The sequence below is a fragment of the Podarcis melisellensis genome (assembly GCF_964234715.1).
Source record: "Podarcis melisellensis genome assembly, chromosome: 5".
NCBI lineage: Eukaryota > Metazoa > Chordata > Lepidosauria > Squamata > Lacertidae > Podarcis > Podarcis melisellensis.
The window spans coordinates 56,472,458-56,499,050 of NC_138537.1; the positions used below are offsets into that span (position 1 = coordinate 56,472,458).

The window sequence follows — 26,593 nt, forward strand, 5'->3', positions numbered from 1 at the left end:
ATAGTTGTATCATTCAGGAAAACGAGCTTAATTTATCAACATTCAGAATGTGCATTTAAAACTCATTGACTAATTTCTGAACAAATATAGCCTTCATTTGCCTCCATCAGCAAAAAGAACTTTTCATACAAGTAAACTAAACCTCACACAATAGGGGCAAGGGGAAATAAAAAAAGTCCTTGATCCCAAAGTAGTGATAGTTTAGACCAGAGGTGGGAAAACCTTTTTCATATAAAGTTTCATACCCGTAGTGGGCAGGGTCAAGGCCAGTAGTGAATGGGGGACATTCCATTTGTTTTAGACACTAGGCATGATGAAAGCTTATCAACACCATATCGGAGCAAGCAAAATTTAACTGGGTACATTCCGCATCACCCCAAATTCAGTCACTGGTTATTTCTATTTACAGTGGTACCTCGGGTTACATATGCTTCAGGTTACAGACTCCGCTAAGTCAGAAATAGTACCTCGGGTTAAGAACTTTGCTTCAGGATGAGAACAGAAATTGTGCTCCGGCGGCGCGGCGGCAGCAGGAGGCCCCATTAGCTAAAGTGGTGCTTCAGGTTAAGAACAGTTTCAGGTTAAGAACGGACCTCCGGAACGAATTAAGTACTTAACCTGAGGTACCACTGTGTTTGGTTTTTCATAAACCAGAGGAATGGGGTAGTGATGTTGATAAGACTCTGTGAAGGAGCAGTCCTTCCGAACCTCAGTGGACCACAGTTAAGACCCACCCTTTGCAAACTTATCCAAACTGGAGGTGTTTTCATGAAATTGTGATGGGTGTCTAGAGCCTGGACAAAACCCCAACAAACGTTAATTTAAAGGAATATTTTGCTTTGAGAAATATTTAATTTTTGTATGATTTGTTCAGTCGTTCTGAATGAAGGTGAGGACAGGTGACCTCACCTAGGCCCAAAGTCACCCCCCACCAAAGCAGGCTCAAAGCTTCTCAAAGCTTTTCAAAATCATTTTCTCAGCAGCTAAGCATCAGAAACATTCCTCTCTGCTGTAACAAAGATAGAGAACAGTCCATTGTTTCTCAGGCCTTTCTCATGCCTTCTGGCCTTGCTAAAGAACCACATTGCAACTTGCTTTCTGTCCGGGAACCATGCCAGAACAAGAGATTGAAACATATCTGAACACTCTGAAACCCCTTTCCTGGGAAGGGTGCCAAGAGTCCACAATAGTTCCAAGACAGCTTTCTGTAAATGCTCAGGAACCTCAACATGGGGCAGGACTCCTGAGGGAGGAGACAGGAGGAGGGATCTAGAAAGGGGTATATATGTTTGTGCACATGATTGTGAACTCGTGCATGCTTTTTGTGACTTATCACACTTGCTCCTTCTACCAGTTCATGGATGGTAGAAATAAAAGCCTTTTCTCCGAAACTATTCCTTAAGTGTCTGCTGACTCCCACTTCCCTTTCCCGGGTGCAATATTTTTCCCACCCGAGGGCAAAGCCTCATAAGGCTACATTTCAACAGTGGGGTTTCCCTCATTAAGGCTGCAAACATATACACATTTGCTCAGGTCTTACTGGGGAGAGGTTCTTCAGATGTTAATGTGTATTCATTCACCTACTTCAAAATGTAGTCGGCCAAAGCTTTTATATTTGGGGGAATTTCTGCTCATTCTGTTGAGTAGGGTCCAAAACTTCCACCCCAGAGACTAGCACTTATGGCAGGATGTAAAGCAACCCCCACCTCATCTCAGAGGTTGGAGGCATGCTGATCAGGGTTTGATAATCCCCTGTTCAGGAGGCAGCAAATACACTTAATCTATCAGCTTATTAACACATAACTATGCTCTTTGCGTCACAAATTAAAGTTGGTTAACTGCAAATTAAAGTGGCTATCTGTGTGGCTAGTTCTTTACCGGCCAGCTTATAGGGGTATTGGGCTACTTCACTGTTGTACGAACACTGGAAAGGCACAGTAGCTCTAGTAAGACATAAAATAAAGTAGGCACCTGTATTTCATGTTGGAATCTTGCCTTTCATTTCAATGGAATATCTGTGTCAGTTTTTGATTGAGATTTATTCATGTCAGAACCTTTAGATCTTGCTTCCTATGCTACTCATCACATTTACACCGAAAGGTTTAAGTTAAGTGTTCTGTTCTTCATAAGAATTTGTGTGTGTGTGTGTGTGTGTGTGTGTGTAGTTGCTGCTAATGGAAAGGTTTGTTCAGTAAATGAGGTGTCTCTTGTTAAGATCGTATGTACATCTGTGAGGAGGAAAAGGCCAGCAAGCTTGTTATCAGGTTTTATTGCAGCTCTCCCAAGAAAAAAATGTTCCTTTCCCTGCTGTTAGATTTTTTTGGTGTCAGGCAAATATTATATATGCCTTATCGGCTTAATGAGAAATGCTGTAAGAGAATATAAAACTTAAAAATAAAATAAAATCTGAATTGTGCCCAAAGTATTTAGTCATTTCTTCTGATCTGATCACTTATTTATGTAGTAACTTTATTAGCATAATGAAATAAAATTTTAAAATAGATAATTAAAAGCCAGCATGCCATTAGTTGTTTAAATTAATTAAACCTGGATATTTTTAGTAATCTATGAAGTTTTTTTTATTTTATTTTTTATGAAAGTCTGAATGCATCCCCCTTTCCTATATGCAGCAGTGTGGCAGAGCTTCTGCCATTCATATTACAGTACCTCTTTCCTGTTGAGTTGATGCAGCATACCAGGACCGAGAGAAGAGAGAGAGAGAGAGAGAGAGGGAGAGAGAGAGAGAGAGAGAAGTGTTGTAAGGTTGTGTGATGCAAATGTGGCAGCAGAAGCATGGACACATTTGCCACACCCCTCTGTTCCATTTTGCTGTAGTGACTCAGCCAGACAGAGGTCAGGTGAATGGTGCAACCCCAGCACACCATCCACTGCTGCCTGTGTGACATGCATGTGGAACAGTCCTCTGGATGTTGCTGAACTATATCCCCCATCAGCTCCAGCCAGCATGGCAATAGTCAAGGCTGAATGGGAATTGTAGTTAAACAATTTTGGAGGGCCAAAGCTTTCCCACTTCCGCTACATGGAATATAGAGCTTTCCAGTATTTTTTCTGTGGCAACTGGAGTACAGTGGTACCTCGAGTTAAGAACTTAATTTGTTCCGGAGGTCTGTTCTTAACCTGAAACTGTTCTTAACCTGAGGTACCACTTTAGCTAATGGGGCCTCCTGCTGCTACTGCGCGAATTCTGTTCTCATCCTGAAGCAAAGTTCTTAACCCAAGGTACTATTTCTGGGTTACCGGACTCTGTAACCTGAAGCGTATGTAACCTGAAATGTCTGTCCCACTGTAAAATGAATGGTTGTGGAACTGCAGTCTCGCATATCTCTGTTATACTGTATCTAATCCCCCCGCCCCAGAACTGAACTGTCCATGATAGGCGATACAATTCTATTTTGAGGAACCTATTTTATCTGTGCTCCATCCTGTAATTGGTTAATTAAATAATCATCCTGAATTATAACCATGACTGTCCTAAGGGCTTGGGGTGGTTACAGTAATTATTTGTCACAGTATGTACTTAGCAGGCCACTACATGCAATATAGGAAAGATGTGTTCACAATATAATAATTTATTAGATTAATATAACTGTCCATCAATAAAAAAAATCCTAAATGACTTACAACAAAATATCAAAAACAGAGAGGAATTCAATTACCTAATGTGATTGTTCCGTCAGCAGAACAGTGCCATTTATGCTTGCCAGACAGAAAGATCTCCCCTCTTCTCCCCCCATGTGCTGCTTTGAGGGTTCTCTTGAACCCCCCCCAGCTGATTTGAGGGTGGGTATGATTGGATACCAGACGCGGGTGGCACTGTGGTCTAAACCACTGAGCCTAGGGCTTGCCAATCAGAAGGTCGGCGGTTTGAATCCCCGCAACGAGGTGAGCTCGTGTTGCTCGGTCCCTGCTCCTGCCCATCTAGCACTTCAAAAGCATGTCAAGTGCAAGTAGATAAATAGGTACTGCTCCGGCGGGAAGGTAAACGACATTTCTGTGCGCTGCTCTGGTTTGCCAGGAGCAGCTTAGTCATGCTGGCCACATGACCCAGAAGCTGTCTGTGGACAAACGCTGGCTCCCTCAGCCTATAGAGCGAGATGAGCGCGCAACCCCAGAGTCATTTGTGACTGGACCTAACGGTCAGGAGTACCTTTACCTCTACCTATGAGGGGACACACTAGGGGGATGAAAGGCCCATTGTGCTCGTGGGATTTGTGCTGACTCCTGTTTGCACAATTACTTAGTTGAATCCAGCCCAGAGTACAGTGAAAAACATTTTTGCATAGAAGCAGCATAAAAGGTATAACCCTAATTAAAAACTGCTTAAAAGAGGAAGTAAAGAACATGATTTTTACTTTGTGCTGCAAAACTAAAAAAGGTTCCAGATGAGCCACTCTCAGGAGGTTCTATAGTTGTGCCAATGCTAGAAATACCTTCATCGTAACCATATGCCTTCCTTCAGTTACCGGGTGCACCCTGGTCAGGGTCTTAATATAAGATCTTAAGGTTAAAGCAGGCAGAAGGTGGTGATCTTAAGCCACTTAGGAGGTTAAAACCCACAATTTAAATTGCTCCTGGAAATAGGCTGGGAGCCAATACAACTGGTAAAACATCTAGTATCAATTAGTAATCTTGGGGCTCTATTTTGAAACAACTGCAATTTCTGGACTGCTTTCAATGGAAGCCCCTTGTATACTGCATTGAAGTAGTCTAAACAGGCTGTTACATTCATCACTTATCTGCCCCTTCACTAATCTCCCCTTCAAATATTATGTTTTTTTTTTAAAAAGTTGTTATTTAAGGTATTTATATACACTGTGTGTGTGTGTTTATGTTATTGACCATGCCATGGGACACATAGGAATCATTATCATCATTCATTATCTCATTCATGAATTCCTTCCTATGAGACATCCCAGAGTAATTTACAATGTAATAGAACAATGGCATATATAAAAACAGCAATATCATTTGCATATATAAAAGCATACATATAAATCAGAATAACACCACTTATATTAAATTAATTTGAATCCAATACAGATGCTAAGTCTCCACTTAGCAGGTTATCTTCAAATGGGAAAGAAAGGACAATAGAGAAGGCACTGCTAAACATGTTGCTAACACATATTTTTTCATATTATGTGAAGTAGCTCTAAATTAGGGGAAAAGGAGGAACCAAAGAAGGAAAACTAAGCAGAATCTGGCATATATAAATACATTTAAGCATCCTAATTATGGCTTCTATAACAATTCCTAATTGACTTCCTGCTAGAAAAGGATAGTGACAGGAGCCAGACTGTCCCTGCCAGTTTTTCTTTTTAAAGTATGCGTGCATATGATAGAGTTGTATAAATTATCTTGTCAGCTACTCAGCACTCTTACTGAACAGTTCCATAAAGTGCTGCTGTTGCCACCTGAACTGAACAGTTTTGCACACTACTGAAAGTCATCCACTTCCTATGAGTATCCACCCCACCTCCTTGCCACCCAGAAAATAGTTTTTCTGCTTTGTTTTTTAAAGCAAAAATAGTCTTCTTTTTTAAAAAAAAATAAATTTATTTGGTTTTTCAAATTAAAGTTTTACAATCACATATCCAACATACAACATAAAGTCAAGATTCCAAAGAATCTCCTGGACTTCCCTCCTCCCCTCTGTGGGTCCTATTAATCAATTCCAAGGTGCTGAGGTCCCTTCAGCCCCCCCAATCAAATATTTGAGGGGGCCGGGCCCCCCAAAGTTAATAGGCATTGCCATTCAAATGGGGGGGGGGTGCCGTGTCTTGTGGTGGATTATGTGGGGCAGGGCTTACTTTGCCGCCCACCCCCAATATTTTACTCAGGTTGGCAGCCCTGAGCAGTGCCCTCTGTGATGCCAAAATTCAGTGCCCCCCTGTACCTCTCCTTCCATTCTACATCATAGTTGTGGCACTCCCAAGGCTCTGCAGCCAGTATGGCCGAACTGGTTACGCTCCCCTAAATCCTTCTCTGATTTGATCTGTATTGGAAAATGGAAGGGACAGAACACATCTAAGCTAGGGATGGGAAATATTTTTCAGCCTGTGCTTTCCTCATGAGGAACCTTCTGAGAGACACATGCCAACAATGGGCAGTCCAGAGGCAGAACTGTGCAGAACAGTGGATATGACTCTTGCCTCACAAATGTCAGAGGTTACCAGACATGCACATATTTCCACCCAGGCAAGCTGGAATCAAGGACACATTCCTAACAGGAGTGGGTGGAGCAGGGTTGGTGAGGGATGGGGCCTGGTGAAGAGTTACAAGGCTGGATAGAGATTAGCGGAGTCTGTAACCTGAAGTGTATGTAACCTGAAGCGTATGTAACCTGAGGTACCACTGTATAGAGAACGAAGACTTTCGATCAAAGTGATTCTGCTTAAGTAATTGGTTTCAATAATTAAGCAGATTTTTAAAATTGTAATCAATTCTATTTAATTTTTCATTATTCATGAGTTTCAGATGTCTCCAGAGAATTTAAACCCCCAAATTGACTTTGTAGCAAGAGATTATAAGGTTGACCAATTTGGAACTTTTTCTGGGTGATAGAGGCAGTATTGGTAATTAGACAGATGAATCTGATCTTTCCCTGTTCTCTATAAAAGGATAGTGGAGTGAGCTGTGCCATCACTGTCTTTTTTCTTTCTTGTCATTTTAAGGATATGCCACTGAGCTATATGAATATCTGTACTGTATGAAAATTATGTAGCAGCTTTCACTGCAAAAATAATTAGGACAAAAGCTTATGATTTCCTGATGAGGTTGTTCTTAATGTTTTAAAGTCATAGTTTTAGTTAGTGTATTGACACTGAATTTAACTTTCCAAATGCAAGACAATCAATAGGACAACCTCATAACTCACAATGTTTCTGTTTCCTGTCTATGATGTCATAAAGCTCCATGTTGGTCATAGCAATGAAATGAATATCAATCAAGCTGTTTCTGGTTGAGCTGAAGGTGAAGCCACTGTTAATCTGGTTTCAAATATTTTGTGTGTTTTTAAATAGTCCAGCTGCTCTTTTGGGCATCATAGTGATAGATTTTATGCAAATATTTTGCACTCTGGATAATCTTTTCAGACAATTAATAAACTAACAATATAATAAAGCAATTATTTCCACATTTAACCAAAACAAGAAGTAAAGAATATAGGTTTTGATATTTTTGATATTTTCTCCAACAAAGGGTCTTGTTGGAGAACAAGTATGACCGGCACAAATTCGTTTGGAGATGCTTTTGTCATCTTTGGAATGTCTATGGCAGGACAAGCTGTGTGAAGTGAATGTTTGCCTGCTACAAAGCTGTCATGGGGCCTCTGTCAAATGTGCCAAGCAGAATGATCAGCACTTGGTTTATTGGAAATAGAACTCATATACTCCTATAACTTTTCATTAAGTGAAATGTAATATAATATAATATTGTAGGTAATCTTAGCTACCTTAGAATGAATTACCTGAATTATTCCAATGTATACCTTATCCTGAACTTAACGGAACACAGTGTAGTGTGTCTTATAATGTGCTAATACCTTTATGAGAAAAGGAAAGTGCACAGAGCACAGGATTAGCGATGGTGTGAATTTGGAATATGAACTCACCTAGTTTAGAAAGCCAAAACCCATTACAAACCAGACCCAGGCGTTTCAAGGATCAGCTGGTAATGAAATTCATCCTTGCTACCTGCTGGCTCCCTTCGCCAGTATGTTAAGGTTATTCTTGGAAAGGGGAGTAACTGATGGTAGGGAGGGCTCACTAGAGACAGTACTGGTCATTCTGACACTCAGGATTGTATTTTGTTTGCCCAAGGCATTGGAATTTGTAAGTTCTTTTGCTTCCTTCACTGAATTTTGGGGAGAGTAAATAACAAGTTCCCCAGCTTGTTATTTCCTCCTGCTGGGGAACAAGGGATCTTAGTTTCCTTGGCTGCTCTGGAGTTCTAAATTCCCATGCTCCCCCAAAACCATAGATGCTCCCAAGTATCCTTTGGAGTGTTATTTCCAGGCTGGCAAGGGTTTTCCTGTTTATAGCTTTCTCTCCCTGTCACTGGCTGTCACCTACTCCTTCTCAAAAGTAAGCATATTTGGAGTGAAGGGTGAGGGGAACTGGCAAGTTTCTAGTTTTCTCAAAAATAAAAGAAGATTGAGGTTTGTGTGCACAGGGTTATTGATTTCAAGGGATTTTCACCCATCATTGCATACTTGCATACTTGGATACCCTTGCATCATTGCATACTTGGATACCCTAGTATACAACATTTTGCATGTCAAAAAGATCCTTCTGTAATCATCTAGTTTTAATAGTATGCATCCTTCCCTGTATTGAATGTTAAATTGAGAAGATGATGTATTGCTTCAAGTTAGCATCAGAGTTGTTTGAGAAAATGGTAGATCATATAATTGTAGAGTTTGAATGGGTCCTGGTGTTCATCTAGTCCAACCCACGGCAAGATAGGAATTTCAACACATAGTCCCCAAGCTGATTTCAAACCATACTAGATCCTGCTTAGCTTTGCACATGTGCTAGCGGTTTTTATTGCTACATCTCTAGGAGGTAATGCCAGTTGTTTCTAGGCTCTGAATTATATCAGTGTTTGATGAATAGCCACATTCCACCCCCCCCCATTTACTATGGACCAGATGGGCAAAATCTTACCATAGGAGTAACATACTTGAATGTCTTTATAATGGATGCCTGTTGCCTCTAGTTAGAGTATCTGCTTTGCTTTCATTCTGAGTGATGGTCCACTTATGGCTACAACAGAATAGGTGTTTAGTGACAAACTACCCCCAAGTCAGTGTGTTTACATTACGTCTATTGACTAATTATTTTTTCTTTTTTAAAGGAACATAATTTTAAGCACTGAGAAAGTAATATTTCCACTATACAGTACTTGCTAAAATGGTCACTAAGGTCAGGCTGACAGAAATACAGAATGCTTTATGAAATTTGTTAGTCATCCTTGTGCTGGGGCCACGCTAATCTTCTGTGTATTTTTCCAATTTTTCTATAGATTACTTGCATTATAAAATGTAAGACATGTTTGATTGGTTGCTTAACTACTACACTTGTTTATTTTTTTTTAAAATAATTTTTATTAAGTTTTTCCAAATTAAAACAAATAAAATCCAATTCATAAACTTTTTCCAATATCCAGGACTTCCCCTCCCCACCCCCTCTTGTGTTCCAAATCTTCCAAAAAAGCAATAATATTCAACAAATTCTTATTCCCAAAATACACTCATCAATAACTCAATTTATCCAAATTTCCATCCCCTAAGGTCGACCTCTTCCCTTCCACGAGTTCCCCCCTTTCAAATATAGTACAGATGAAAATAGAATAAAAACAAACAATAATTTTACAACCTTTGGATTCCAAATTTCCCTCCCCTCTTTCCCTGTTGCGTTCCTCCTATCCCTCCACTTCTAATGTCTTCCTGATGAACCCACATTTCACTAAACCCACATCCCTCTGGTTCTTTACCGGTCTTTTTTTTTAAATTACAGATGTCCAATCATAGAAGGAGTCTATCAAAGGGGGCCCATTTCTTCTATCCAGATTTTTATATCCAGGAGTATAAACTCCAATTTTATATCCATAAGCTTGTCAAATCTGGATATCCCAAATGTTCCCACTCCAGTTCTGTCCAGTTCTTGTTGTTTCCTTGTTCTTGTCAATCACTCTCCTCCTTTTTACTTCCCTGTTCCCTCACAGAAATGTTCTTTTTCCAAAGGCTTCTAGTGTCTCTACAGAGGCTTGTTATTCAGGAGCAAAACATAATCCATTGTTTCCAGTAAAGTGTAGGCCTCTGTAGACAAAATAATGTTCCATTTCTGCAGTTTCCCAGGAGATTAAAAGTTCTATCCAACTGTTCAAGTTTCCCGTCGAAAACACCTGCAATGTCCCTCAGCTCCTCTAGGTGGATTACAATAACAAAGTTCCCTTCCAGATCACATCCGCCAGTCCAAATAACTTATAAATCCTTATTTGAATCAATTTATCTCCAATTTATAACAAATGTAACCGGCAAAGTCCTCATAACAAAGTCTCAATTTCATTCTTCCGTTTTGACAGCTCTTTGACAGCTGTCAAAACCTCCGTTATTCTTCTCCAGGCATTTTCACGAATCGCTCCAGGGATTCCGGGGGGGTTGCTTTTTAATACGAATTCCACTTTTCTCCTCCAGCTCAATCTTATAAATTTCCCTCGCGAAGTTGCTAGTTCGGCAAGATAAGGTTCCTCTCGATCTTAGTTATCCAGTCCTTTGTTTTGGCTCTTCTACAATTTGGGGGGGGGCTGACTTCCTTTTTTCCACCTCCCCCGTTCGCTCCAAATTCTAAAAATTTATCCCTCTTTTTAGTCCATATTCCAATTACTCACGGGTTCTTCTTTTGGGTCCAAATTTTCAATAGAAGAAGTCAGCGCTCTCCGCCGGATGGCATGCGGCTGCGCTCGGCAGGGATAGCAGAGGACTCAAAGCACCACGCTCCTCCCCGGCACCCGATCCGTAGCCTTTAAAAAGGCTCCTTCACGAATCGAGAGGGCGCTGACGGTGCCAGCCGAGTCTCCATGTCCACGGCCTCCGTGGCCGTGGTTTTTAAGGGTCCCCGCATCGCCGGTGCGGTAGGACCCAGCCCCTGCCGAGCAGGCTCCCTCCGGAGCTCGGAGGGAGCCCGCCATTCGGCGATGGCGCCGACCCGGAAGTCCCAACTACTACACTTGTTTAAAAGATGTGAAACTACAGATACAAATAGTATTTTCTGGAAAAAAGTCATTGTTCCTTCTGTGTGACAGAAAGGGTGGTTTTGCAGGATGGGGCCTTCTTGGTAGTGGTGCTGAGACTTTAGAATTCTCTCCCTGGGGAGATGCACCTTGCTGCTTTTTTGATGGCATACAGATTCCAAGTTAAAACTATCCTGTTTAAAAGCCATTTATGAGAAAGTTATTGTTAAGTTGTGGGCGAACATATCAGAAGACACAGCGATTCTTCCAAGCAGCTCTTTATTTGTAAGCTGGAACAGAACTGAACTGAGGAGCTCAGTCAGCCTGCTTATATAGAGCTCCAGAACAATGTAACTGTTGCCATTTTCTAAAACTATCCAATCACTGAGCGTCACATTCGATCCTTCATTTGCATACAAACTATCCAATCACTGAACGTCACTTTCGATCCTTCATTTGCATAACTATCTACAGTATCCCCCTGCTGGCCCAGGGTGAGAACTTCAATACATAACAGTTATTTAAAAATTAAGTTGTATGTTGCTGCTGTTTTGTATTTGCTATATGGACTTACTGTCACCCGTTATAATTTTATTTCTTGGAGGTTATTGCTTACTTATTCTCAACTATCTTGTGGATATTTTGTGATCAAAAGGAAAGATATAAATATTCCACAAAAACAAATAAATGCTTAGGCTGTGCAAACTTTTGTCACAGCAGCTGAAGTCCATAGATACAATGCAAAATTGTTTTACAGTTCTGTTTATTGTATTGCTGCAAAGTGGGGGAAGGTACAAAAGAGCAAATAACACAGCGATTGTCCTACAGTTCTTATGCAGTCCTAGCCATATTCCTGTTTGAATCAAGATAAGTATCAGACATGTGAAATGATGTAATTCATTTGTAGGAAGACATTCCATCTCAAAACCACGCCCTCCAGTTGTAGTTGTACGCCATGTGAGCCACCACAACATTCACCTTAGTTGGGACTTGGAAGAACAACGAAAAGGTCCTCAGGAACAATGGTTAAAATTTTCAGTTGAAGAAGAGGACACAAAGTTGCATAAATATGGTCTAATTTATACGTAAGTGAAGTTGTGCTGCCCCCCTACAAAATAATTTGAAAGCTTGGATAACAAGGCTGACATACTTAACATAAATCAGTGGTTCTGAAAATGGTCTTTGTGGTTGTAGGTGTAACAAGAGTATATCAATACTTCCATGCATTGCAGACTCTTCCCCTAAATCTGTACATCTCAGTGGAGCAAGTACCACTCAAATGACTTGAAAGGGGAAGGTTCTATAAACATGGAATCAATTCATTGATGGGTCTGACTTGTTGCTGTTGGATCCTGAGTGTGGACCACATGACCCTTCTTCACCCAGTAGTTCTCTTGTTGCTTTTTGTGGCTAAAGCATAACTCCTTCACTGTTTTACTCTTGTTTCTTTTCTTCTAACTTTATGATTTAATTTGTAAAAAGTTTTCTTAATTGTTGAAAAGGTCAGTACATTAAATGATAAAATTTATCTTCCTCTTGATGTTTGACAAAAAATAGTTTTATTATCAGTTACATTGAGCATTTGGAGAGGTGGTTTATGTGTTGTAAAAGTAAAATAAATAAATTGACTGCAGTGCTACATAAGTTACCAGTGGTCCCCTGACTGCTCTGAGGTTTGCTCTGAGACATCATACGTTCTGTTGTCATCAGAAAATTTCTATGTAGAGTTTGTCACTAGGTGGCAGAATTAGACTGTTTGAATACTACCTATTTCATCATATGTCAAGCTACATATCTTATACTATAAACAGTACTTTAAAATTTAAAGCATTCTGAGCGTTCTAGGAAAAATCTCTTTACAATGTCAGACAGCTTAGAAGGATTTTTGCTTTTTAGTTAAAGCAGTAGCACATGGCAAAGTAATGGTAATTCTGATAGACAGTTTTTGGTATTCCAAATATTATATGAAGACATTAAATTAAAATATTCAAACCTGAACTTTTGCCCTTGAAAAATGTGCTGGGAGTATATATTTGATGACATTTATGTAGATGTTCTAGTTCTTGTTTTTGAAGACCTGAAGTCCTTGGGTGATATCCAGCATAAGTCATACTCAGAGTAGACCAATTGAAATGGTAGATTTCACAGAGTCTACTCTGAGTATGACAGATATTGGCTATCACCCTTTCTTTCCTTTTGGGTTTTAAAGTATGTACAGCTTAGGTATTCATGTAGGCTTGAGAAAACTTTGGATTTGTATGTGTAGTTAGGGCAAATGAATTTGCAGATGGATTCACAGTGACACAACAATAATGTGTATTTAAAAAGGACAATTTTGGCACATATTTCCCATCTAAGCGGATGGGTTTTTCCCCCAGTGACCTTCATACATTCACAGTAACAGGTGTTCAGTAGTCGGTTTTTAGTACCATTTGTATTTTTAACTTTATTTTTAGAGTTAGTCTTGTATAAACAAAACATTTGAAAATGATTTTTTTAAAAAATTGGGGGGGGGGGAATAACATTACTCTGTTTTAGGGGCTATGCTCAACAGCATGTGGTGGAAGGTCTTGAACCTAGAACAACCTACAGATTTCGACTTAAAGTGACAGATCCTTCAGGAGAGTCTGCTTACAGTACACCTGTTTGTGTAACAACAACGAGTAAGTTGGCAATTCATTGTTAATTCTAAGTATGCACAATATAAATTTGATTTCTACCCAATGAAAATAGCTATTAAATGGAAAGCAGAAGTTTATTAAGTAAATTTAACATACAGCACTGCTCTCAATTAAGCATTTTTATGCAGTATCTTTTTTGGGATACATTTTAGACCTTTTGCATTTGCTATTTCTCACTGTTATCTAAAGTGGGGAAAAACCCTTATCTTAAAATGTTTGCTTGCTTTTTTGATGTTGTCTTCTCGCTATTCAGTCCTTGGCTGCCCAAATTAAAAAACAGGAAAAGAAACCTCATCAGTTTCATAAAGTCTCCATGTTCTTTAATGAACTGAGCTAGGCATCCAGACAGTATTGATTATTTAGGAATTCGATCTGCAAAAATATTCTCTGTGGTGATCCCACAATGAATCACTACATCTGGGTGGCTAGCTAAAATCCAGCCATTAGGAACAACATGTACCACTTTGTGTCCTTTTGAAGATACATATCTAGTAAGAAGCGTGCTTCTTGGCAGCAGAACTGCTTGTCCCGGGAGTTAAGAAAGGAGTGTTGTATATTCCAGTCCCCAAGAAATCCATGCACCTCTCCACACTCCCTGAGTTGGGAGTAAATTATCCTGTTGAAATTAATAGACTTCTGTATTGTATCAAATAGGTTCACAGCCAAAAGCTTGCAACTGATTCACCATTGTGCTCTAGCCCATGGTGAGATACCTAGAACATTTTAGTGAAAGTATGGCTGAATCCCTTTGCCATAGCTTCCTATGTAACCACCAGAAGCCATTAGACGTTAGCATCTTAATATAACATGCTCACATTTGTTCAAAGGCCGCCATTCCTGAATTGAAACCTTGTTCTGAAAACGGTGTGAGTTTTCGGGGCGGGGCGGGGATCTGGGAAATAATCCTATGCAAATTAGGGTAAACATTTCAGTTTGCATTGGAAAAAATTCTGATACCTAGAGAGTGATCTAATTGAGCATGCTTATTTTACTTACATTCAGTTAACAAAGCAAAACACTTTGAATGTACAAAGCTTGCCAAATATTGTATCAGCAATTGGCATCCATTTGTTGTTACTAATGCGTTTATGAAATGGAAAATTTTCCTCAGGAAAAGAAAGCATTGGAAAGAATTCTGCCCGTCATTATCTAAAAATATGTTATGCGTTTGGCATGTTCATAGTTCATTTTAATATTGCACTTCACATAATGTTTGCTTTCTAAATAGCATAATGGATTTGGATAACAATCTGAATTGTAAAACCAGGATTTTCCTATACAATGCACAGCTTTATTATATGTAAATATCCAAATCCATTCATATTCATATTTCATAGCTTCGTTGTTTTAATGTGCATGTTAGGAATATGCACATTAAAACAAAATGTCTCTTTTGGTTTAGCATTTGCATTCAGCTGGAAAAAGCCTTCATACATCAGAATGCAAGTACTTTGAAAAAGGGTGTGATGCTGCTTCTTTTTTTCCTCAGGTAAAATACAAGAAAGTCCTGTTTAAATGAGGCGTGCAATTTTAATCAATTGGTCCCTAAAATAGAAAGACAAACAGCTGCTGCCTGTTAATTGGAGAATGTCTTCACCAATGAGTTCATCATTTATTCAGTTTTCAATAGAGCCTTCAGTTTCATAAATAAAATTCTTATAGCCACTTTGGAATACATTGCTCTGTTCATCTGCAACCCAATACCTTTTTATGAAGGATTTATTTCAGAAGACAAAAGCATGACCTTCACCTATCCAGATTCCTTTTGTTTATCCAGTAATCACATTTATTGTGTGGACACAATTTTAATGAGTAACTCTGTCAACCTTAAGCTTCTTGTCTGAAAGTTTTATGTACTGCATATATATTTTAATATAACTTCAAAGAGAGAATGATTGTACATTTTAAATTGTTTCTCTTAGCTTTTGGTTCTTTTAATTATTTGCTCCTACACACCCAAAGAATTGTTTTTGAGAACTGTCATAGAGGTAAACTATGGTCAATATGGGAGCAGCATGTCCTTAATAGAAAAGGTCTCCTCAAAGACATAATAAAGGGCTATAAACATAAATTGAAATAAAAGCATACACCTATTTTGTCCAAATGCATTATTCATACAACAACCCCAATATTATTATCCACTCCATATTGCAGATGGTGGGGAAGGCATTAGAACTAATGGGTTGCCTAAGCCCTAAAGCTACCTCAGGAGTTTGTGATTGAGGTGAGATTTGAAGCAGGGATTTCCTCACTAACACCTTTTGCTACTCCCCCCCCTTTTTTTGCAATGCAGAGACTCAACAGTGCGCACAATATTTTAGATGTTGTCATTATTCATGAGTGTTTATTTGAGAGATGGTGCCCAGGTTTTAAAAATAAATAAACAATCGTCTGGGTTTTTTGTGTTGTTTTTTTATATATAAAAAAAACAGATTTCAAAGTCACCTTTGAAACATTTCATCTTTCTGCTAAACAGTGATAAAAGGTCTATTGTTTAATTTAGGAACCTGGGAGGTGTCCAGATGCTGTTCTGAAAAATGTGAAAGCTACTTATTTGACAGCATTTTAATAGCTGACAGAGTACCAGCAAAACAATTTTTTATCCATCCTGCTTTCATGCATTGTTTTCTTCAGGTGAACCAATGAGTGGAGACCATCTCCATCGTGCTGTTAGCAGAAATGATGTCGATCAAGTCCTTACTATTCTTAAAGGAAGGTGAGAAATGATTCACCTTTTAAAATCTTCATATCTGTGTAATAATGAGTGAAAGATAATGACAATTGCACGACAAATTGTGCTCTGACTTAAAGTGTCATTTTTCCTGTCACCTAAATATTAATGTTAAGCTTATATGTTAAGCTCAATGTGATAGATTTCTAATTGCAAATTATGCTATTACAGAAATGGGTGCTAATATGTGTGTGTGTGTGCGTGTGTGTATAGATATATATAGATGCGTGCACGCACGCACGCGCACGCATGCACACATATATTATAACATTGACCCCTGTTTAAGTAGAAGGCAGGCATTCTATATAACTGACAATTCCCTTTCCTAGTGATACACTACTGAGAGCCAGTGTGGTGTAGTGGTTAAGAGCGGTAGTCTCATAATCTGGGGAACCGGGTTCGCGTCTCCGCTCCTCCACATTCAGCTGCTGGGTGACCTTGGGCTAGTCACACTTCTCTGAAGTCTCTCAGCCCCACTCACCCCACAGAGTGTGTGTTGTGGGGGAGGAAGGGAAAGGAGAATGTTAGCCGCTTGAGACTCCTTCGGGTAGTGATAAAGCGGAATATCAAATCCAGACTCTTCTACTCTATCAGAAAATGCCGCTGCAAAAGGTCCTCAATCCTAGGGAATAATTTTTCAGGGAATTTAGAGGTTGATATCAGAAATGGGAGCATAAAAGTACCCTTTCATGGGAAAAAAACATACTGTGCTTCTTGGATCTAAGCCATATAATTCTTTTATGTTATGAAAGGCAGCAATGATCCATGAACTTGTGTGCTGAGGAGCACAAATCAAGGCAGACTCGGTGCTCTTGTTGTTGGGCACTGCAAGGTGAGCAGGAAAGACATGAAGATTACTATATGAGCATTGTGCAGCTAACTGGCCAGTGCATGGTGTAAAATGTGGGCCATGATGTCAGGGGCCCAGTCTACTTGCTTGTCAGCAGGTCATAACTGCAGGGTGCTGACCTAGTAGGTTCATAGCTTCCTGCCATCTTGCAGAGCCTATAAGTAAGAACACTGTGCCCCCACCTCCTCCATTGGTACACAGTGGTGGCAACTTTAATGGATCCTTACCACTGATGAATAGGCAGAATATGCACCTACGTACGTTGAGAAACATTGGAGAAGAACTGTAGTGATGGAAATGTTTGAAATAATGAGTCTACTTTTTTCTTTTTTGAAAAGGCAAGTGGTGGTAGATACACTCAATAAACTAGGATTTACAGCGTTGATGGTGGCTTCACAAAAAGGATATACTAGGTAGTATTGTAATATTTCTTTTACCTTTCTTGTATGAGACTCTGTACAGATCAGAATATTCAGTTATAGTTCTCATTAGTTTCGTGGTTTGGGGTGTGTGTGATATGAAGCTGCCATTATCTGCTTGAAATTCAGTGATAGCTGATTGATGACCCATTGTAATATCTAATCACAAACCAATTTTATCTGGCCCTCCACTGACTACCTAATCCCTCCCCAGCAAAAAAAAATAAGTAACAAGATTCCCCACTTCAATTCCTCTCGCTCTCTTTCATATTGCATGTATTATATGTATTTATACAAATTATATGTACTGATATGCCTGGGCATATATGATTCATTACTGTGAATGTTTGACTAGACAGCAACAATTTTATTATGGGGTATTGGAATCACTGACAGAACAGTAGTCTTCAAAACTGCAGAAGGTGGCCACCTCTTCTTTCAGATGTATTAATTTTGGGATCCCTTCCCCAATTCATTCCTTAAATACTATTTTATAGCTACAGGCCTGAAACTGATAATTTATTTAGTGTTCAGAGTATGTTCTTTCACATTCATCCTCATAACACCACAGTGCAATGAATAATTATTCTTTGTTTTGTAGACTGAGAGCTAAGACTGAAGAACAGTGACTTGCTCTTGCTCAAAATTACCTAGTTAATTATAAACAAAGTTTGGCTTGAAACCAGAATTTTGTACAGTACTCTAGTGAGTCAATGGATCACATCAACTTTATATTCTAGACTGGGATAACTTGCTGCAGCAGTTGCTATTGTTTATAGTTGTATTGTTTATAGTTGACTTACAAGGCAAGCTGTTAGTTGATAAATAATTTCAGTGTGGCATATGAATTTGCACATGGTTTGAAGACAGTGGTCAGTTTGCCACATAACAATTTCTTACTATAGCAGCCATTGAAATTGGCACCCTAACTGAATATTCTTTATATGTCCTGGCAAGCTGCTAGTTGCTGAAAAATAATATAATGCAAATGTTTTCTATCTAGACTTGCACAGATTTTGGTAGAAAATGGAGCAGATGTAAACCGGAAGAATGCCAGTGGGAAAGACAGGTAATAAATGCAGTACATTGCCTCATCATATAACATGGCAGATGTTGATATTGTGGACTTAAAAAGTAATGTAAACCTGTGTCCATGGGGGAGGAAGTTTCACTGGGATATTTAATGTAAACCTGTGTCCATTTAATGTAAACCTGTGTCCATGGGGGAGGAAATTTCACTGGGATACTGTCTGCATCGGAGCTTGACATCGTTTCTCTACTATATGGTCTACTACATGGTCCTTGATGGTGATGGGAAACACAACATGACATGGATGGAGGAGCAGTAAAATGTGGAACAGCATGGGTGCAACATTTGTGATCAGCAGCAAAAAAAAGCAGATTAAAATTATTATTTTGTGGGGAGGGATTGGTTTTAGAGCCCATAAACCCTAAATTTTTACCCATGTGTGGTACTTCAATTTTTCCTTGGAATGAATGATAGCCATTAATTTAAATGGTAGAAAGTAAAGGTATGCATTCAGAGGCACACATGGACTAGGCTGAGGCTGATAACTGAAATGAGAAACAAGTTTCCCTCTTCTCAGGTGTTGCAGGCTGCAGCCCATTTATAATGGGAGTGATGGTTGTGACAGCCTCTACTGACACTACTCTGATTTGGGTTCTGTTTCTTGGTTTGTTTGTTTGTTTGTTTGTTTTTTACAATCAAATGGTATATATATGTATATTAAATAAATATGAAAATAAATTATGAAATTGGTTATAACAGTGTATGACATCGTAAAAACTGCTCATATATATAGCATGAGATATATTTGCATTTCCATTATTTAGTGAATTGTACTTTTGCTATTCTGTGAAGCTTGTTAAAATTTGTTTTAGTTGTTTGTTTCCTTAAATACCACTTTTGTATGCAAAGGCCATTGTGCTCTTTCCTAAATATTCAGTCTGTTTAGTGCACGCAACACTCTTACTGACCAGGAAGGACTTTAAAGTAGTAAAGTAAGCCAATAGATACATATAATTTTGGACAACCAGTCAAATTAGCAAGTGAACCGTGTTCATCAGCCAGCAGAATGAACTTCTGCTCAATGGGACTTCCTTTTTCTCTCCTTCAAACAAATACAGATAGAAGCCCCGTTTTAGACCTTCCGCTTTCAGCCTGAGAAGGTCAGGGACTCAGCAAGCAGCGATGGGGTTATAGGGAGTATGGTTGGCATACACCCTATCCAGGCAGAATGTCCAACCAGGGCTAGTTACTCATTTTATGGCCCACATCAATAATAGTGTCTGTTGGGTTTCCCCAAGTGTTTAATAAACAACAAGGGTTGTTTATTAAAAAATAATTTCTGACAGAATTAGTTTGATAAATAAAGTTACTTTACTATCTCCTCAAGACACGTCCTTATCAGAGCCTTTCCTGGACCACCTCTAGCCTCAACTCGCTGCTGATCAGTTGACATACCACCTACTAATTACTAACTTTTCATTTGCCAGCCCTTTGTCTTTCATATCTGTTTTGGCAGTCTAATGTCAATCCTAAACTAATCGGGCAGTTTCTGGTCCTGGCATTTGGTGTGGATTGTACTATGTTGAGAGTACCATGTTGAAAGTATCGGCAGTATATATAAAAGAATCTTCCTGAACACAAAAGTATGGTGATTTCCCAAAAGTAAATTTGTCCAAAGCCTCCAAAAAGGAGTCTAGACAAATCAGAGGAAAATACAGAATTACAGCAGTTATATGTCAGCATATGAGCAGCAGTAAGAAATAAGATACAATAATCCATAGAATAACAATAAAAAATTTTAATAACTTGGTCTATGAGCAGGTTAATTTCTAGTATCACTTAGATATCTACACAAAATCATGCAAGTTTTCTTCCCGATGATATTTTGAGTTAATCTGAAAGGCCTGCTTTTAAAGGTGTTTCATAGGTGGTACTAGATGTCCCTGGTTATGTTGGCTGATGTTCTGTGGTTGGGAAATCGTAAATCTTACACTGAAGTCAATATGTTGTGTCTTCAGTTGATGTCTAGGATTTTGTTCTCTATGGAAATATTAAAATGAAGTAATGTCTCAAAAGATTCAACAGAATCCTCAGTGATACACACTGAACTGCAGATGTTAGCAGTTACTAGGAAAATGTTCTTTTAGTTTTTTCTTTGGCTATTTTTGCTAACCCCAGTTATACATTCCACAAAAGCCCTTATTTTATATATATAAAGGCTTCTTTTACAATTATCAGCCCATTTTCTCCATCTGGACAATTGGATATTGTGTTTTGGTTTTGTACTACCATTTCCTTCTAGCACTGTGAATAAGTTCTTCTAATAGCTTGTTTACATATACTTTATGTAGGCTTCAGTTTTACTAGTAATATAATAGTGATTATATCAGGGGTCATATAATATGGCAATGTACAGTCATAAAATGGTGTTTAACAGAAAATTAACCAACTTAGAAGAGTATTTAGACTAAGGTGTGGCTCACTTAAACAGGACTTAATTTTCAGTTCTAGAAATTGCAAAATAACAATGTTTTATGTTACTTTAATAAGTAGAGGGTTTTTTGTTTCCTTAGTTTAATGATAGCTTGTTATGCTGGTCACCTGGACATTGCTAAGTATCTCAGATCCCAAGGAGCTTCTTGGTTATCCAGAGATCTTGGAGGATGTACAGCTATGCACTGGGCTGCTGATGGAGGACATGTCGATGTTATTGAGTGGATGGTCAAGGATGGTTGTCAGGTATGGTGTTCATCTGCATACTTTGAAGCAGTTTATCAGATGTGTACATGCCACTGTATATAGTTGTGCTGTTAATCATTATGGAATGCTGCACCAGTTGTTGCCATAATTTCAAAGTTATGAAGAAATGGCATTACCTGCTTTAAAAAGCTTGTATATACCGTAACTTTAATAGTCATTGGTTATTGTATTTGAAACTAATCTTGTTTATGTAAGAGGATACATGGTGAAATAGATTCAAATGACCAAATAAATATATACTAGGATTGAAAAAAAAAGTACAAATTTTGGTTGAATCCAGTGTGTGCCTGAGTGAAAGACACTTGTGCAATGTGACTTTCCCATCCTGTCCTCCCCACTGTGATCTTCTGTGAGCCCCACAAAGCTATCCACTCTGACAAGCTGCTTCTATACTATTTTTTTTATCATTTACACTGTATTCCTCTGTGCCACATCCTTTCCTAAGGATTTTCCAGCCCTCAGGGGAGGCATTTGAAAGGCCCAGAGGACTGCAATGAAGAATGGAGGGCCTTGAGCTTGTTTGGAGGTTCTAGCAGGGGAGCGCAGCTATTGTATACCCTTGACTGAAGAACGGTACACTCCTTCTATCTGGGATGGTTGTCCTCTTCCACCGAGCACACAGCTTTGGGAGGGACGCACATGGTGCGGTGAGGGAGGGAGGGGACACCCGCCAAACCAGCCAGATCAGCCGAATCAACCCTGGCAATCAATGGGGTGACAGATGTCGCAGCCAGATTGCCCTCACATCGAACATACTCTATCTATTTTCCAAAGTTTGGTGAATTCTGATCGTGTGACCCATTTGTTCTCGGTAGATAAAGGCAAACTTTCCCCTGCTGTCGGAGTCACCAACAAGATGATCCCTGAAATAATTTTTTAAAACCAGGATAAGGAAGTTCAATTGAATATATACATTATTGGATTGTATCCACTACTGTTTTTCATGGGCAGGGTGGGCTTCTTCTCATACAATAGGACTCTACCTCCCTATCTCTACCCCCCTGCAGCTTCCTGTATACCCTCAAAATCTGCTCTGGAGTGTTGGGAACCCTCTGGGACAGAATTTTAGAGTATTGGGGAACTGCAGTCAAGTAAAGTGAGTGGAAGTCTGCTTGTACAATACTTGATTCCACCCAGTGTATTGGAAGAACTAATAAATTAGGAATTATAATACAGAATGAACATCAAATATTATATTAGGGTCAATTTGAAAAACACAAACACACAAATTATAAGTGCAACACCTGCCAATGTAACAGGGAAATAAATGTAAATTGTAAGTTAAAAATATGGAATGAATGGGCATTATCTTGACCAATAATGCTACCACTGCTGTTGCTATTACTTTACTTCTATCAGCAGCATGCTGTGCACTCTGCAGATAACAGTAATGACACCCTCCTTGCCAAGAAGTGTTCAATCAAAATAAAATGGAGAGGATGAAACTGAAAAGCAAAGCTGTATTAAGGCCAGCGAGTCTGTAAAATAAGACTGAATTTGGTTACCTGGCGGAAGAAGGCCCTGACAATGTCAAGTGGACTAGGAATGATTTTATGGAAGGAATAGATTTTGAAGTGGGAGAATGAATTGGGCTAATATATAGAAAGGGCTAAGGAGGCTGCTCCAGGCATGGAGAACTGCACAGCATGAGAAATAAATTGCTGGAACAAGCAGGAAAGAGTGATGCTGAAGATAGGTAATAAGCTCAGCAAGTATTCAACAGAACAGAAATCTTGTCAATTTTCATTGAATTCATGTTTCAAGTATCAGAAGAACATCCTTTCTTTGACAGATTGATCCTAAAGACACAGGCTTGGAGTGGACTCCGCTGATGAGACTATGTGCAATAACAGGAAAAGCAGATGTGGCCACAACTTTACTAGACGCTGGAGCTGATGTGAATGCAAAAGATAAGGATGGCAAGACACCTCTCATGGTATGCTCTGCTGCTAAGCAGTGTGCTGGGATATTTTGGAATACACTTTGCAACCTCATGGAAAAGTGCTGGGTGAAAAGCAACCCCAAATCCAGAGTTCCCCTTTTTGTACACTTTCCCCCAATATTTTTGTAGTGCACTAGAGTTTATATACACTATACGTGGTGGTTTTTGTGGTGCAAGTCTCCAATTAAAAAAACAACTGTGTAAAAAGCATATGTTAGTGAGAAGTGTGCACAAAAATGCTTTATATTAAGGAAAATTGCTGGCAAACGTGTATATTAGGTTAAATGCACCAAAATGTACACAAATTTTCACAGACAGATGCAAAAATGAGGTGAACTGAAGACTGGAAAAAACAAGAAACTGAAATCAACAGGTTCATCCACTCCTGCCACCAATACAATGTGGGGCTGCACTAGACTTGCTGCTAGTGGTCTGCACAACAGTCCATGGAACTGCACTAATACATACATACTCAAACTTTTGTCTGCTCTTAGAAAGGTCTTTTGAACTTACTTGTATACTATAGAATGAGGCAGCTAGATGATTTGCTCTCAGTGGCGTAGCGTGGGTTGTCAGCACCCGGGGCAAGGCAAGTACCGGTAATTTGTGCCCCCTAACCCGTGGATTTGCGCCCCCTAACCCTAACCCCCAGATGTTGCGCCCGGTGCGGCCGGCCCCCCCCCTGCACCCCCCACGCTACGCCACTGTTTGCTCTCAAAGATATGTAATGTATGAAACTGAGTTATTAACCCTGCCTGTGCCCTTCAACAAGGTTGTGTTGGTATAATTTGGGTTTGGGTGTGAAGCTTGTTTACCTGGTTATCTGTTTACCTGAGAACTACCTGCTCATTCCACTAGTTTTCTTCTGCAATATGAAACATTTTGATATGGTGCTGTTTCAAGAGGTCTACTTAAGAAAGGCTTCTAGGTACTAGTGCTCCATACTGTTCCCTGCCCCATGGAATATATTTACTGTTATGGAAAGCCTTTCTTGCACAGATGACAAGTCCTTTTTCATTCACTACTAATTTGCCCACAGAATGCAGTGGCTGTGCTAGAAGCCTTTTTACCTGTATTGGGATGACAGGAGGATTTGCAAAGTAACACTTCACTTCCCCTTTGATTTCTCTTATTAAGGCACTTTATCTCACAATCTCGTTCCTGGTTTGGTGCATGAAATGAAGTACATAGTCTGAGCAAATTCAAATGTTTCTTTAATAGGATGAGCCCTCTTATTCCTTCATACTTGGAAATTCATCTTTCTGAAGTACTGCATTTGTATTTGTAGATTCTATAAAGATCAAAATGCTCTGTTAACATTTTCATTCCAGTCAGCACACACAGAGAGCGAGCAAGTACTTCTCTACCTTTACAAACAGGTGTTTGGGATGGTATTTTAGTGATCTGTAGAAGCAGGTGTATTATCACCAAGCTCTAATGGCTAATATTCAGATCCTTCATGTAAAGGCAGACTTCAATGCTGCAATAGAGGATAGAGATCGACAGAACTCCAGGAGAGCCTAGAGAAGTTCAACATACTGAAGCAGTGCACAGATGACTTGTAGCAAATCTCTCGACTATCACTGCTCCTATAAGCAAAATTCTGGTCAGGATTATATAGCTTAAGATCATCACGTACACTGTTTTACTATTTATGTAAGGCATTTATATACCACTTAATCATTAGCAATGCTAAGCAGTGTGCATAAACCTAAACTAGACAGATAATATAATGATAAAAATTCATTGTAAAACTGAACACAACCCCTATGTCCTACTCAGTCAGCCCTTTGAAATTAAGATAGTAATGTCTATTAACTTGGTTGGATCTACTCTGAGTGGGACTTGCATTTAATACCACCTCTGATATTCAGTGGTGTAAATGTAAGTTGTTTCAGTTGTACACTGCTATAAGTGTGTTGTGCAAAATACACTTGGGATGCTATGACTGATGGCAGCTTCTTGTTAAGTGCACAGATTCACCCCCATGCAATGATTTGTAAGGCCCTTAGATCTTGAGTTCCGCCTGCTAGGCCATGTTTAAACTTATTTTGAAAGCTATTTAAAAAGTTTGGCATACTTGTAGTTGGCTGATGGTAACATTGTCAAGAGAATATTTAAATATAGTCAACAAAATTAAAAATAAATAAAGCACAGACCCTAGCTGTCAGGAGTATAGACCAACCCAGCCCTCTGTTAACATTCTAGCTGCTCTTATTCCAAAATACACACAGCTATGGGGCTGTCAGATACGTTTGTGTGTATCTCAGTACCAGAAATGAAGATGCATTTGTTACTTTCCTTTTTAAAGTGATACCATGCCAATTCCTCATAGAAGTGGTAGTAGCTTTGACAATTACTTCTCATCAGTTGGAGATTGCTCAAATAGTAACTTTCAGAGTTGGAACACAACAGTGTTTGGAGTTTATTTCTAAATTTGGGATGGTGTTCTAATATTGAGTAATCTTTGCATTGTGTCAAGGTAATCTGTGTTGGCTTTCATTGAAGAAAAAGGTGCCAATTTTTCTTTTCTCCAAAAATATTTCCAATAAGAGAACAAGTTTATTTTATGCAAACACCCAACTATATATATCATTTCGCCCTAATTTTACATATATACATTTTGCATATATAATTTCCCCCTAACCTTACTTCCAGGTGGCAGCATTAAATAACCATGAAGAATTGGTAGCATTACTTCTAGAAAGAGGAGCAGATCCTGATGTTAAAAATGAGGTAAGAGTAGTAAGAGTAGCTTTTTCAGTACCTGTTTTACACACACATCCAAGAACTGTTTAAAATAACAAAATTAACATTTTTTTGGGGGGGGGAATGTTTTTTTCAGTTTGGCAAAGGTGCCCTGGAAATGGCTAGAGGCATGAACAGACAGGTATGGATATCTTTTACTTGAACTCTTTTCCTGATTTCTATTCTTTAAGCATTTTATCCTAATTTGCTACTTTTCTTCCCTTTTTTAGAGTGTGGTTTCAATAATAGAAGAAAGGAAAAGACAATTAAGTAATGTGAACGTGGATTCTTCTGCATCCTCTACTACAATTGTGTGAAGCAGACAATTTGAAGCCTTATCTTACCTAGGAAGGAGGTCAGGCCACAAGGACTAAATCCTAGTTGTTTTCCTTTTTCCTAATTAGCTGTTACACACTCTTGGGTGCCTTGATTAAAATGCTAACTTTGCTTCTCCAGCATTTTTCTCTGGCGTTTAAATTCATCTACATTTTAGCAGCATTATTTTCTCATTATGGTCAGTTTTTACAGTGATCCTATTTTTTGCTCTTCTGTCCTCTTGTTCTCATGCTAGCAGCTGTTCCTGTTTCATGCCCTTGAGTAGCAGCAGTCACTGACATTAAGGGCAAAACTAGAACATGTCATAAATTATCATGTAGTTTGCTGTGGAATGCATGGCT

At 39.1% G+C, this 26,593-nt stretch overlaps 1 protein-coding gene across 2 annotated transcripts in view; it reads left to right on the forward strand.

Annotated features, from left to right (window-relative positions):
* The window catches only part of FANK1 (fibronectin type III and ankyrin repeat domains 1), a 27,842-nt gene extending 1,471 nt beyond the window's left edge, over positions 1-26,371 (forward strand). For both annotated transcript variants that reach the window (XM_081912841.1, XM_081912840.1), the window contains exons 2-11: positions 11,663-11,840; positions 13,294-13,418; positions 16,071-16,152; positions 17,356-17,430; positions 18,440-18,505; positions 21,040-21,205; positions 23,019-23,162; positions 25,827-25,904; positions 26,014-26,058; positions 26,147-26,371. In XM_081912841.1, coding sequence (XP_081768967.1) covers positions 11,663-11,840; positions 13,294-13,418; positions 16,071-16,152; positions 17,356-17,430; positions 18,440-18,505; positions 21,040-21,205; positions 23,019-23,162; positions 25,827-25,904; positions 26,014-26,058; positions 26,147-26,233 — 1,046 coding nt within the window. In that variant the 3' untranslated portion in view covers positions 26,234-26,371. The remainder of the gene's footprint in view (positions 1-11,662; positions 11,841-13,293; positions 13,419-16,070; positions 16,153-17,355; positions 17,431-18,439; positions 18,506-21,039; positions 21,206-23,018; positions 23,163-25,826; positions 25,905-26,013; positions 26,059-26,146) is intronic.
* Positions 26,372-26,593: the final 222 nt, after the last annotated feature.